General features: G+C 40.5%; 1 protein-coding gene and 1 long non-coding RNA gene across 4 annotated transcripts; both read right to left on the bottom strand.

The window, feature by feature from the left end:
* Nucleotides 1–715: 715 nt before the first annotated feature.
* LOC109188526 lies at nt 716–1,861 on the bottom strand. The gene is made up of 3 exons (XR_002055432.1): nt 1,589–1,861; nt 1,401–1,476; nt 716–924 (listed from the first exon to the last, which is right to left on the bottom strand). It is a non-coding gene; the product is annotated as an uncharacterized LOC109188526 (long non-coding RNA).
* Nucleotides 1,862–2,050: 189 nt separating this feature from the next.
* On the bottom strand, nt 2,051–5,527 carry LOC109188524 (putative protein FAR1-RELATED SEQUENCE 10). 3 transcript variants are annotated; one of them, XM_019339181.1, is made up of 4 exons: nt 5,397–5,527; nt 4,050–5,085; nt 3,503–3,946; nt 2,051–3,022 (listed from the first exon to the last, which is right to left on the bottom strand). In XM_019339181.1, the coding sequence occupies exons 2-4, from the start codon at nt 5,067–5,069 to the stop codon at nt 2,411–2,413; spliced, it is 2,076 nt and encodes a 691-aa protein (XP_019194726.1). In that variant the 5' UTR covers nt 5,070–5,085; nt 5,397–5,527; the 3' UTR covers nt 2,051–2,410. The 3 variants fall into 3 exon arrangements, with proteins under 3 accessions (XP_019194726.1, XP_019194724.1, XP_019194727.1); XM_019339179.1 differs by having other exon boundaries at nt 4,050–5,082; XM_019339182.1 differs by having other exon boundaries at nt 3,638–3,946; nt 4,050–5,082.
* Between the last annotated feature and the right edge of the window lie 9,419 nt (nt 5,528–14,946).

The following is a 14,946-nucleotide window of genomic DNA, read 5'->3' as shown; positions in this document are numbered from 1 at the left end:
CTGGATTGGGAATGCAGGATGTTGAAGTTCTTTTGTATTTTTCTGATTAACTAGGTTCTACAAGCCCTGATGTGTCTGGGAGCTGTGAATAGATCCTTGTCCTTAGTCTGTTGAGATCTCCTTAATCGTGAGATCTTTCAAATAATATAATTCATTTTAAATAATATGAAATTTATAGTTAACAATTTAACAAAATATACAAATATATTAAAACAAAAAACAAAACACAAAAGGAATTAAACAAAAAAGAGGGGTCAAAATGAAGAATTTTTTTTTTTTATAGAGATTTGGCGCACTGTAAACAGTGCTGCGCCAAATATGGCAACCGGTTTAATAAGGGCAATTTTGTCTCTTCATATTTTTTTTGTTATTTTTCCAATTTCAACCGATTTAATTAGTTTTGAACTTTAGGTAACCTTTGATTTTTAGTAACCATATTTTTCAAACGGTTTTTAGTAAAGTACTAAATTTGAAATTGCCACCAAAGACAAGAGACCTCTGGTAGAATTAACCCATAAGAAAATCCTATATATAATGTTATAGCAATAATGGAACCATGCTGTGTGCTCCCCCGAGATAACTTTAACTAGAGAAAGTTACAACTAGCAAAGTGAAATGTACAACTTTCACAGCACACGACATGATGCTGCTAGACATTTTGCACTCTTCCTTGGTAATCAAGTTTATAACGTAACTACGTAAGTATTATGCCTTAATGGGTTAATCCCAAATTAACATAGGAAAGTGTGACCAGAAAGCAGAGTTGGTATTCAACATTTTTTAGTTTAAGGTAAGAGTAAACAAAGAGCAACTGGGAAGATAAAACATGTACAAAACGGAGCAGATTGGAAGCTCCCTAGCTTTAGTTGCAAACGCATATAAACAAACCAGAATCCAGATGATTGTTCTAATCCACAAGGCAACCTGTTATTGGTAGGAAGAAAATCAAACTGATAATCATATCATCCAATCACATTATTGTTTATTTTGATCAACATCGTTATTTAACTATATATGCAACCATAATATAACCACAAGATTGTCAGCAGAATGAACCGACAAACAAGCTTTTCAGTTTCCATGTGCCTTCTTTCGTTTCAAAAAAGTGATGATTGCTAAAAATGATCTATGGGGTCCTTCGAGTGATTGAGTTGAGCTAGTGAAAACAAAATCACAAACGATTTCTTCATGTAAAGTTTATGGAATGTAACAAATCAACGATGATATTTTCACATCTTGTCCTCAAGAGAACAGCACAGTAGAAGTTTCCAACTATGTGGTCCAAAAGAGCGAAACTATCACTTTCATCAGATTAACGTCCTTTTTTGTTTACAAAAAATCATCATGAAAACAAAGAGAGGGTCCCCAAATTAAATGAATTGTGTTTAATGACGACATACCTGTAATGGAGAAATCTAGAAGTGGCACGAATTCATGATGAGACACACAACTTGCCTGCCAGCTCCATATATCAATCTACAGAACGAGACAAAAACAGTAAATCCCATGATTCAATGTTCCCTATCCATTCATTCACTATCAACTCAAGAGTTTGGATTGTAATACGCAAGAAAAAAAGAGGACTTACGTTGCTGACTTGCCGTCCATCAGTTGTCTGAGTTATGAACTTAAGAGATTTGGGCGTTTATCTCACAGACTAGTGGCCACTGATTCTTTTCATTAGGTCATCCATCATCAAGTTTATGCAGTTCGATCTTTAAATAATAATTCAACCATTAAAGGTAATGATAGGATTACCACCAATGAAGTAAAGGCAAAGCACAAAACTTTCTGAACTCCCTTCTTTTGCTGTCTTTTACAGAGGATATATCATCTAACCAATCATTGGAAGAGGATCCAAAAAACAGAAGCATATGTCAAACAATGTAATCTTTAGAAATTTGCAGGCACTAGCCTGTTAATTATGCAGAGTACTTGCATTTTACTTCCCTTGGTAAAGATGTTATCAGCAATAGAACTTATTTATGAAAAGGGAACAACAGAAAAAGAAATTATTTATGAATCCTATATTTCATACAAGCAAGATGCATTTATTAGAAGAAACTGAATAAAATTTAATCAGAAACTTTACATTGTTTCCATTTCCTTATGTACATATTCCACTACCATGTGGAATTGATTTCAGACTATCTTCCTAAGAACCAATCATCCTTACAGAAATTCAAATTCATCCAAGAACCAATGAAGACAAGAAATACAATATTGGGCGTAATTTCTTGAGCTATTATTGGCTTCTCAAGATTATGGTGAAGTATTTGCCCAATCACTTCTCCTTTTGAATAAGTTATCAGTTTACTCTTTCTTAGCCTTTTTCATTTTCATTTGATAGATATAAGATATCCCTCCCTAAGCTATCCCAAAGACCAATCTAATGATTAGCATACAACAATCAGATGTTAACAGGTGAAAGAGATGAATCCATCACAACACCATTGGGAGGTGGCATGCTTTTCACCTCATCAATTAGTCTTGTGAGTTGTTTCGTAAGCTCTTGATGAACATAATTTGAGCGCTCTACTGTTAGTGATGATTCGGAAAAAAGAGTTGCAGTTAGAGCATTGAACTCTTGAAACCAGTCTCCATTGCTGTATCCATTCCTTATATTGTCATAAGGAAGCAAGGAGCTTTCTTGTCGCCATCGATTCAAGAAATATTTTTCGGGAAGCTGAAAATAATTTTTCATCAGAAGAACACGAAGAGCATGTCTGCATAAGATCCCAGAAGTTTCAAATTCCTTGCAGGAACAGTGGATCTGTTCATCTTTTGGCGCCCAAATAACAAGGCGTTCATCATCTTTTTTGAAGTGGCGAAGGATGTACGGACCATTAGCCATTTCAGATGCAGTGTATTGCATGGCCAAGATTAATTCACTTTGTAATCTGCTGAAGGAAAAATCAGTAAGAACATTCTTTGCATGCTCTTCCACGGGTGAGCAAGTCCTAAGATGCATGTACTGCCAATCATCATGTGACCGAGTTTTATAGTTTGATGAAATTGCAACCTGAAAATTGTAAATAATAAAATTATTAACAATAAATACAGAGGAAGTAAAAGTGCTCAGAAAGGTAATGGTTCCTTATCACAACTAGAAAAGTAAATCATATTATCATAATTCCACATGGAACCCTAAGGTTTGTGACAGTAATAAATGGACCAACTCTTGTTTTTGAAATTCCACCTACACTGTCTGTATGTCTAGTCATCCCCAAAGAAACATGTTCTTTGGTACTTCTGCCAGTTTTGCCCAACGAAGCAATATTTTCCAATTCAAGAAATAGAAGAGACTTTTAATAGAATTTCATTGTGAACCAATTTAATATCTTTTATAATTTGGACTTTAGTAAAATGATCCATGAAATTACATAAGATTTAGATGCAATTTTTAAAATATTATGAGGTAAATGTTACTGTCACAAACCTCAGGGGATCCAAGAAAAGTTATCCCAATAGATTAATTACTTTATAACTGAATACACTTTACCCGATCAAAGAAGCTGCGCAAACATGTATGCTTGCCAAAAACTTCTTTCAAGAATGCATTTATGTACTTTGCATACGACATGGAGTTCATTTGAGCAACAAAACAACCTCTCGTATAAGCAGATGCCCAAGATACCCGGAGTAAAAAGAGTAAAGCAATATGCTTATCTGAGTTTAACCCAAACCGTGAAGTCATCTCATTCCAATGACATTCAAACTCTTCTACACTCTCCAAATCATATAACACTTCAAACTCAGATTTAAATTCTGCATACCGCGATCCAAGTGGAAGAGAGAACCAGTTGGATATCTTTGGCAGGATGTTCCAAATAGAGATAATGTGTTTTGTGCTAGGTAATTCACTTTGGATGGCATCTCTGATTCCAAGGTCAATATCAGTTATAATTGTTCGAGGAGGTCTTCCTTTCATGAAACGAAGAAAAGCCTGTATCAGCAAGCATAAAAGTTAGACTATTAAGAAGGCAAATAAAATGTACTATAACATCTCGAATAAACTAGAATGATCCAGAAGGATTTCTGAGGTAAACCTGCAAAGCCCAGATGAATGAGTGTGGCACTTCATCCTGCAGTAATGCGCAGCCAAAGAAGATAACTTTTCCATAATTGTCAATGCCAAGCCACACTCCAAAAAGCATACCATATGTAATTGATCGATATGTTGTATCAAAATAAACTACATCACCAAAAGTGTTGTATGCATGAACTGAGTCTCCATATGACCAGGCAATGTTCTCAACCTTATTACTTTCATCAACAGTAACATCATAGACAAAGTAAGTGTCAGTCTCTTTGGCAGCCTTGCAGGCTTCAAGAAGATCCAATGTGTCACTTTCTCTTTTCTCGGTCAATAAGGCATCATTCTCTTGAACTACTTTCTTGTGGTTTTGAACAAAATTTCTAACATCTCTTTCCAGAAAGGGCAGTTGTTCGCCATGAATTTCCTTTTCCAACTCAAGCACCTTAACTATTCGATGGATTGGAAAACCAGCTTTTGAGAGCAAAAGAATGCGTTCTTGATCCGTTTCTTGGATTTTACGGTAAGCTGGAAGTAGGCGTACTTGTTCATCCTCTAAGAGTTCATGATTATGCACATTACTAAATTGGACAACACACCATTGAGAAACTCCATCCATGACTTCCTTTGATAGATACATCTTTGCATCACATCCACACCGAACTGACTTCCTATCCCTATGATGCTCTCCGGTGGATTTCTTCCTCATAGGCGCAAAACCTGATCGATAACAAACAAAATCTCTCTTATAGATACCCAATTGGGGGCTCAATCTGGAGCGCTCTTTCCTAACTGAAAATCCATTCCTTCTAGCAAAATTTCTGTAGTACTCAAATGCATCTTCATCACTCTTAAACACCATACCAACATAAGGAGAAACCATTGGTTCTGTTGACCTAGACTCACTTCTTGCCAACTGGGATGCAATGGTTGCTTCCTCAGTCTCTCCCTCATACGAAAGGAAACATTTCCAATCCCCACACGGGCATTGCTGCCTTCTCATCCATAAATTCTTCGAAGGCACTGACACCATAATTTATCTATACCTACTTACACAGATTCACATAAAAGGTGTTTAGAAAGACCCAGAAGCAACCCACAACAAGAACTTTAAGCGAAATATTACACAATGTTATGCCTAAAATGGAATCACGGTATCAAGGATATAAAGCAAAATTCGAACTTTATGTAGATTCTGAAAGTGGGTATCTAAACTCTAACAAAATTGCTTTTTGGGGTAGGTTTCAAGTCTTTCGATCAAACCAAATGCATACACATAAAACATAATCACTGAAAAACTGTACGAGCACGAGAGTGAAAACAAGATTGATATACGGTTAAAGGGAAATTTTTACATTACCAGTGAAGAAGACAAGGGATGGAAATTCAGTATTTCTCTTTGACTGTCCCCAGAGCTCGGAGTGCTACTCAGTTTCTGTCGCAGTTTTGTTCGACTGACAATCGGAGGAATTCTGCATAAGGAGAATCCAATTCGAGATTATGGATGGATCAATTATTAACTTTTGGGCCAAAATTTTTTATAAAGCAAATAAATGTTTGGGCTGTGATCCGGAGGGCAAATTCGGTCCACACGATCCATAACTATTGGCAATTATGTTGAAGGTGGACACACTTCCAAAACTGTTCATAATTATGAATATATAGTACAAAAATTATGAATATATAGTTATATAATTATGAACATAGAGTTGTGAACATAATTGTGAATATATAGTTCTATAACTATATAGAGATTCAATAATTGTGAATATGAAGTTCAAAAATTATAAATATATAACTTTATAATTATGAACATATAGTTCAGTAATAGTGTTCTATAATTGTGAATATAAAGTTCAATAATTATGAATATGAAGTTCAAAAATTATGAATATATAGTTTATAATTATGAACATATAATTCAGTAATTATGAACATAGAACCATGTCCACCTTGCAAGGTGGACACGGTTCCACAACATAACGATTGATAACTATTCAACAATTATATCGTGGACCATGGTCCAAAAACGGCGTCGTTTCTTTAAATAAATAAACGGTAGCCGTTACAGCTTAACAGAGTGTGTATTTTTGATGTGTTAATTTCCAAATGAAACTGCAATGTATCTAAACTGACACTGACATTGACACTGTCACACGTATTATTTTTATATTATCAAATGAAACTGCAGTTGTGTTGAAATGAAACTGCAGTGTATACAAAATGAAATTGAATAACAATTTCACATATTTGAGTGTATATTGTCCAGTGAACTGTAGTTATATCAAAATGATATTGTAGTTGTGTTGAAATGAAACTGCGGTGTATATAAAATGAAACTGAATAATATTTCACATATTTGAGTGTATATTGTGCAATGAAACTGTAGTTATATCAAAATGATAATGTAGTTGTGTTGTAATGAAATTATAGTATATATAAAATGAAACTAAATAACATTTTCACATATTTGAGTGTCTAATGTCAAATGAAATTGTAGTTATATCGACATGAAACTGTAATTGTGTTGATATGAAACTGCAGTGTATACAAAATGAAACTGAATATGTTACACAATCAAAGTTACTTTTTGCGGACGGCGCGGAATAGGTGCCGTTTCTTTTCATTAAAAGAAACAACGCCGTTTTGATGCCTGGACCACAATGCATTGTGGACCACGGTCCATAGTATAATTTGCCATAACTATTGGATTCGAATCATACAGTCCAATTCAAGAAATACAGGAAAATTTTATTGTGGATCATGAGTCAAAACAACGTCGTTTCATTATATATTTTTAAAAAGATATTACTGTTTGGTTGCTCGCACTGTTATCGTATTTCAGCAGTCTCTGGTCTACGTATTTTCCTATCATTCTCTAGTTTTGTTGTTCATGTTTGATCTCTCTGTTTTTGCTCATTCAATTCCCAGCTTTCGATAATTCGATTCACAACTTTCGATCCTTCAATTAAGTTGATTATGGATCACATTAGGGTTGTGCAGTGTATATTAGTGGACCGCCCACCCGTCCGGATTTCGAATTGGGATAAGTCAACTCAATCCGTTTAAATTCCTTATATAATCTTTTCGGATTTTTCATGTTCGGATGGGATCAGTTTGTGTCGAATTTTGATTCCAATTCGAATTATAAAACATTGAAAAAACTTTTAAAAAAATAAACTGTTGAAAGTTGAAATAATAGTCCATCTAATTTCTTAGTCCATACAAGATTACAAGTTAGAAACTTACAAACTTAATACTTAATAGTTAGAACTAAGAAGTGAGAACTTACAACTAAATTACCATTTACAAACTTACAAATTACAATACACAAAGCTATTTAGCTAGTTAGGTACATATTGTAATTTGCAAACACAAAAGTTTAAAGTTCAAACTGTCCAAGTGTTAGAACTTACAGGCTTACAGCATAGTAGCATTATGCTACTAGCATACATAGTTACAGACTGTTCAAAAATCAAAATAAAAATTCACAAATCACAATTCACAAGTCAGCAATCAACAGATCACACTGTTACAGCACTCAACTACTCAGCAAGTCAGCAATTCATCATTCATTCATTCCTCTTCCTGCTCAATTATAAAACCATTAAGGCCAATAAATTGAATAAAGACAAAGGGAACTACATATCAACTTAAGATTAAAAAAAAAAAAGAAAAAAAAAACTCAGATTGCTTTTTGTCATATCATGTTAGAGTTGGGGGCGAATTGCTTCTTGAGTTTTGTCTCAGAGCAACATACAAACCTAAACTCCCAAAGTCCTTTTAATTTAGACAAATGGTGGAAGCATCATCATGGCCATAAGCAACACGAAATAAATGAGACTATGAGAGGAAGGAAAGTGATATACCATAATTCCAGAAAGGCATAAATCCTTACATCTTTACCACTTACCATAATACCAGATATCTAACAGTGAGGGGCCTAACTGACTAAGGGCAGCAACATTTATAAAAAAGTTACAAAGCCACTTAGCAGTTCTGTATTCTTGCCTCAAAGCCCTCGACCACTCAACAACAAAGAGTCAACACATGTATAATGTATTAGCATTTAGCAATCAAAATAAACAGAAATGAGTGTTATATAAAAGTATTACAGCAATTGTTGGGAGTGTTTCGACAGTACTTAGTGAAGAACCATCAGCTCCAGTGGACAATTCTGCACAAAAGAAAAACAAAAAGAGTTTAGAAATAATAGAAAGTGTAAGTGTTAACAATTTAGAAAGTAGAAACCTAGAAAGTTAGAAATTGTATCCTTCTCTAATCTTTCAACATCATCAAAGTTTTCCTCAACAGAGATTGGATGATTGGGTGCCCTCAACCAATCCTGTGCACAGACTAGGGTTTCCACAATTTTAGGAGTTAAGGAACTCCTAAATGCATCTAATACCCTACCACTAGTACTGAATGCATTCTCAGAGGCAACAGTTTAAATGGGAACAACCAGCACATCCCTTGCCATTTGAGAGAGTATAGGAAATCTGTCACTGTTAACCTTCCACTACCTTAGCACATCAAAGTCCACATTTTCTTCACCTTCCACCAATTTTTCACTTAGATAAATTTGCAATTCAGTCTGCTTATTGCTTCCACCACTTTCCATTCTCAGTTTTTTTAGCTGGCTTTTCATTCTAGCTTGAGGTTTTCCAACTGAAGTTTGAGAATGGACAAGTTCAGATAGCACAGATTGCATAGTAGGGGATGCAGACTGCACATAGGTAACATAGTAGGTGGCTGCATAATCTTTAAACAGCTCAACCATAGAAGATTGAACCTTTGCAAAGCATGATTTTCATTTTACATCACCATACGACTGGGCAAATTGGGCATGCATGTACTCAATCTTATCCCTAGGATCCAAAATATTGACATAAAATATCAAGAAGTTCATTTTGTCTGGATCTCCCCAATATTTTTGATTTTTTTTTTTTGAAATAAAACATTCTAAATAGAATTATAGAAGGGAAATTACGATAAACTAGGATAATATATCTAAACCCAAAAACTGAGGGGAATGTCACTGCCACAGTTACCCACTCTCGAGTAACTGCACAGACTAAACAAAAACTACTAAATACTGAAGTCAAAGCTCATCAAAACATCATAAAGGGGAAGCAATCCCCGGTGTCTACGCGTCATCACAAAAACTGTAATCTAGCTACAACCGTAGTCAACAAAGTCTAAGCGGAAGGGAAAACTAGTCTAGCCTCTACATGGATACTAGAGCTACACATTACTATAAAAATGCGCACTCTCATCATGCACTGGGTCCACCTGAAAGGGGTTATAAAACACATAGGAAAATAAACCCGTTAGCATATAATGCTAAGTATAATGCCACTCAACCTTGTAACATACTATAGATATAGGTTGGAAAACATTTTGCATTCATACACATTCTCAAGTATGAACATAAGCAAACTATACACTCAATCAATAGATCTCATTTAGATATACTTCTATATGCTTAACAACCTATACTCATATCAACAGATATTAACTCATAAATAATGCTCTTGCATATAACATGCACTGGAAACTATGATACAACTCTTCTATTAAGCTACTATGCACTTCTTGCAATCATGCTGATACTTTTAAGTTAGATAATGAACTGGAATTATACTATCAAGTAAGATTACACTTTCATGCTTTTACTCAAGGCAATGAATGATGCTTTATTTATCATATACTCAAGATAAGACATATGTTATGACATGATGTAATTCTACAAATGAAGATATGATACTATATATATATATATATACTTATGCCCTCAATCTTTATATAAAAAGAGTATTTTTCTGTGGAGGATCTCTGTTGAGTCACTTGACTCACTTTTCTCTTCTTTCTTACTTTCTTTCTTTCTTGCTTGCTTTCTTTCTGAACTCGTGGGAGAGGTAGGAACTTCACGAATCGTGAATGGACCTATCCGGGCTTGACAAATCTGGCCGGCCTAATACTCATCTCGCCCACAGAACCGGTACTTGTGGTTCTTAATCTCTATGGAATCAGGTATCGTACCTTTAGTGTGCACACCCCCTAACTAGGATTCCAAGCCTAGCGGGTAGTATCGAACCAAGCAACTCGGAATTGTTCTACCAAGTTACTACTAGAATAAACTATCGGTCCTCTGTGACCGTTTCTTTCTTTTCTCATAACTTCTTTCTTTCTCTTTTCTTCCGAAAGGACATAGTCTTAAAGGGAACCTCCAAAACATAGATTTTCCTCACTTTATATAAATAGCATATATATCTCATGCAACTTCTCTTTCTCATGCTAGTAATCTAAATGCAAGCTTCTCAAATGCATACTTATATCTCATGCAACTTCTTTTTCTCATATTGGAAATCTAAATATAATGCAAACTTCTCAATTCATATAGATATAAATTTTCCAAAATAGATATAAGGGTTTTGAAAATAGCTTAAGGCTTTACTTTGAGCCTTTTATTGTACAAAAGTTTTTAAATGTGGCAAAATAGACTTTTCAATGCAAAGTTTGGAAAACAGTGACTTATGCAAGAAATCTCAATAATCTCATCAATTCTTCTATTCATGAGCTAGCAATGCAATTAGCACATTTAGTCAAATACTCTTGTAAACAGATGCCAACATATTACTTCATAATCTTGTACTCAAATATTCAGGTAAATACTCAGGGATTAGGGTTCACACTTGGTCTGGATAATTTACTTCTACTAAAAAATCATACAAATACGACTCACACTAGCGTGTCGTTACGAGCCCGAGTGTGCGAGCCTCACGAGCCCACGAATCTCGGTTTGAAACAACACATAGCTTCGCGGCTTCTGCACAACTCTGGATGGCCAGGCCCAAGACTGGTTCAGGTCCTTGCCGACGGAGTCCATCCCCACTTTTGCCGCCCTAGCTAAGAAGTTTATGTCACACTTCGCGGGTAGCATACAACGAAGGAAACAGTTTGCCGACCTGTGCTACTTGAAGCAACACAAGTCGGAGACCTTGGCGGAGTACCTGAGCAAGTGGAAGAGGGAGGCCACGGGGATGACCAATTTCGACGAAAGGTCCGCCATCCCATTCTTCACCAACAACCTCAGATCCGGTCCTTTCCACAGCGACCTCGTCAGGAACGAGCTAAAGAAGTTCACGGAGTTGATGGACCGCATCGCGCGGTATGCCAATGCCGAGGCGGCGGAGAAGAGGAAGAAGGAGGAGGAATAAGGCCGGGGCTGGGGCGACAAGGCACCTCAACCCCAGGAGGATCGCCGCCCATCACGGTCACGCTGTGATCGGGCTGTGCAGTGTATATTTGTGGACCGCCCACCCGTCCGGATTTCGGATTGGGATAAGTTAACCCAATCCGTTTAAATTCCTTATATAATCTTTTCGGATTTTTCATGTTCGGATGGGATTAGTTTGTGTCGAATTTTGATTCCAATTCGAATTATAAAACATTGAAAAAACTTTAAAAAAAATAAACTGTTGAAAGTTGAAATAAGGAGGTCCATCTAATTTCTTAGTCCATACAAGATTACAAGTTAGAAACTTACAAACTTAATACTTAATAGTTAGAACTAAGAAGTGAGAACTTACAACTAAATTACCATGCTCGCGACCTGAGTAAAGAATTCAAGGGGTTCTGCGACCAATGGTACATAAAACACACCCGCGTAGCGGTGGCATGCCCGCAGGAAAATGGACAGGTGGAGAACGTCAACAGAACCATACTGGACGGCATAAAGAAAAACTTGGACGCAGCCAGAGGAATATGGGTGGAGGAGTTGGACACCGTCCTATGGGCATATCGTACCACCCCAAGAAGAGCTACGGGGGAGACACCATTTGTGCTAGCATATGGGTTTGAAGCCCGGGCTCCCGCCAAAGTCGTGATACCATCCCACCGGGTCGAGGTGTACGACCCCAACATCAATGATGAACACCATGCCGCCGACCTCCACCTCATCGACGACAGAAGGGAGGACGTCGCGGTTCGCGCGGAGAATTACCAGCGTCAAGCAAAGGCGTACCACGACAGGAGAGTCCGGCTGCGCTACTTCCAGGTCGGCGATTACGTCCTATGAAGGAGGGAGGCAAGCCAACCCCAAGACGGGGGCAAGCTCGCCCAAAAATGGGAAGGTCCATATGTGGTCAAGGCCATAGTGCGCCCGGGCAGCTACAAATTGAAGACTCCAAATGGCAAGAAGATAGACAGAGTATGGAACTCGGATCACTTGCTAAAATTTTATCAATAGAAACATATTTGTAAGATTGCCCGTCCCCTCAATAATTCTTTTTGTTACTCATAATGGAATTACGAATTTCATTGTGAAATCTTACAGCGAATGGGGAAAGGGTACGGGCATAGTCAGACACCACGGTTGACCCAAGGTCAGCCTCCCTGGGGTCGGCCTCCGCACGAGGTCGGCCTCCCCACGGGGTCGGCCCCCGGAAGGCAGCCGGGACGCGGCTGTACGAGGCAAGGTCCGACCTCGCGCATCACCGAGTGAAGGAGCTTGTGGGTACGAGTCGGGAACTCCAACCCGTAATCACTAAAGACCCGGAAGGCAGCCGTGTTCACGTCTGGCCACGATAGCAAGCCGGGACGCGGCTGTATGAGGCGAGGTCCGACCTCGCGCATCACCAAATGGAGGAGCTTGCGGGTGCGAGTCGGGAACTCCAACCCGTAATCAGTAAAGACGTCCTAAGGGTGGTACGAGACCCGTCCTCGCCTATTGCCGAACGGGTGCAACGCAATATGGGCATCCCCTAGGGGCGATACGAGGTCTCACCGCGCCTATCGCCGAACGGAAGGATTCGGGGATGCGAATCAAAAGACTCCAACCCAAGAATCGCTAGAATGCCCTAGGGGCGGTACGAGGTCCGACCTCGCCTATCGCCAAACGGGCGTAACAAAATCTAAGCATCCCCTAGGGGTGATACGAGGTCCGCCCTCGCCTATCGTCGAACGGAAGGATTCGGGATGCAAGTCAAAAGACTCTATCTTAAGAATCGCTAGAACGCCCTAGGGGCGGTACGAGGTCCGACCTCGCCTATCGCCGAACGGGCGTAACGCAATCTAAGCATCCCCTAGGGGCGATATGAGGTCCGCCCTCGCCTATTTCCGAACGAAAGGATTCGGGATGCGAGTCAAAAGACTCCATCACAAGAATCGCTAGAACGCCCTAGGGGCGGTCCGAGGTCCAACCTCGCCTATCGCCGAACGGGCGTAACACAATCTAAGCATCCCCTAGGGGCGATACGAGGTCCGCCCTCGCCTATTGCCGAACGGAAGGATTCGGGATGCGAGTCAAAAGACTCCATCCCAAGAATCGCTAGAACGACCTAGGGGCGGTACGAGGTCCGACCTCGCCTATCGCCGAACGGGCATAACACAATCCAGATACCCTAGGGGCGATACGAGGCCCACCCTCGCCTATCGCCAAATGGGCACAAAGCACAGAAGGTCGGCCGAGTGAAGGCCACGACCCGTGGGACCAGCCAACCCCACAAGCTCGGCCGAATGAAGATCGCGTCCCCAACCCATGAGGTCGGCCGGTCGACCCCATGGACAACCGTGCTAGGTACAGCAGGAGGACGAACGCGGTACGTGGCCTGATCACGAAGGTATGGGGACTGCAAGCCCTTCGGAGGCACCGTTGGGCGGGGAACAAATCATGAATACGCAAATGAAATAGACAAACGGAGCAAGGTGTAAACGAAAGCATAAACGAAGTAAGCAGTCAATGTCATTACGAAGGTAATAGTTCGTGCAACAAAATAACAACGTCATGTGTGAGTAAAGAAAATAGTTTGTGCCATACAATAAGCAAAAGCAAGGGTCCATCATGCACAACTCCAAAATAAACAAGAGGAATCAAAGCTAATGGGTCTCGCGGGCATCCACCGTCCCCTCTTCATCACCCGGCTGGACAAGACCCCCAACGCTGAATTCCAAGGGGAGGTCATACATCTGCAACCCCTGTCGTACATCTGTAACCCCTGCACAGACACAAGCTCTTTCCCAATGGGGTCGCACAGAAGGTCCCCAAAGGCCTCATCCGCATGCTCTGCGAGGTAGGCCTTCGCGTCCTTGGTGAACACCTCGGAGTCTTCGTAGCTCGACATGGCTACCTTCAAAGCCTCCTCATGCGCCCGGTGCTCCCGCGCACGGCTGGCAATCAACTCGGCATACTTGCCCTCCAACGCCTCGTGCTTGCTTCCCATGGCCTTGTGCGCCGTCTCCAGCTCTTTGCGACCTCTCATCTCGGCCCCCAGCTGAGCCCGAAGGGTTCCCAACACACTCTCTATGGACCCCGCTCGGGCGACATCATGCACAACAACAAGCATAGATGAAGGGTAAAGTGTTAAAACACTAGGGGGTCCGTAATTATCAATCGACTTTGGTACATTCTTGGGCTGACGACTTCACGCAGCCCCAAGAGTATGGGGGACTGATGATGGACTAATTACGGAGCGGACCTGGAGCGAAATATGGAACGGATCACACCCGGCACTGAGTGGGCTGCGCACGCGGCCGAACAGACTATGGAGGGGTCTACCTCTCCGGGGTCCTCGACTACTACCACGGGGTCCTCGGCTACTATCACGGGGTCCCCGCCTACTATGCACACGGAGTGACGAACTACCCCGGGGTCGGCCAACATGGGCTTGGCACCCCGGGGTCGGCTAACCACCCCGCGGTCGGCCAACATGGGCTCGGAACCCCGGGGTCGGCCAACATGGGCTCGGCACCCCGGGGTCGGCCTACGTAGGCCCGGCCACCACAGGGTCGATCGGCGCGCTCGGGGTCGGCCACCCTTTGTGGTCGGCCCGGCCGACCCTAGGAACCGGGTCCTCGCGTGGAGCGAGTCTCGCGGCGCTGACCGCGGATCCTCCCGTGTACCCCGGGCC

The sequence above is a fragment of the Ipomoea nil genome, unplaced genomic scaffold, assembly GCF_001879475.1.
Source record: "Ipomoea nil cultivar Tokyo-kokei standard unplaced genomic scaffold, Asagao_1.1 scaffold1431, whole genome shotgun sequence".
NCBI lineage: Eukaryota > Viridiplantae > Streptophyta > Magnoliopsida > Solanales > Convolvulaceae > Ipomoea > Ipomoea nil.
The sequence above is the reverse complement of the archived record's forward strand: the minus strand, read 5'-3'. Positions and strand labels throughout refer to the sequence as shown.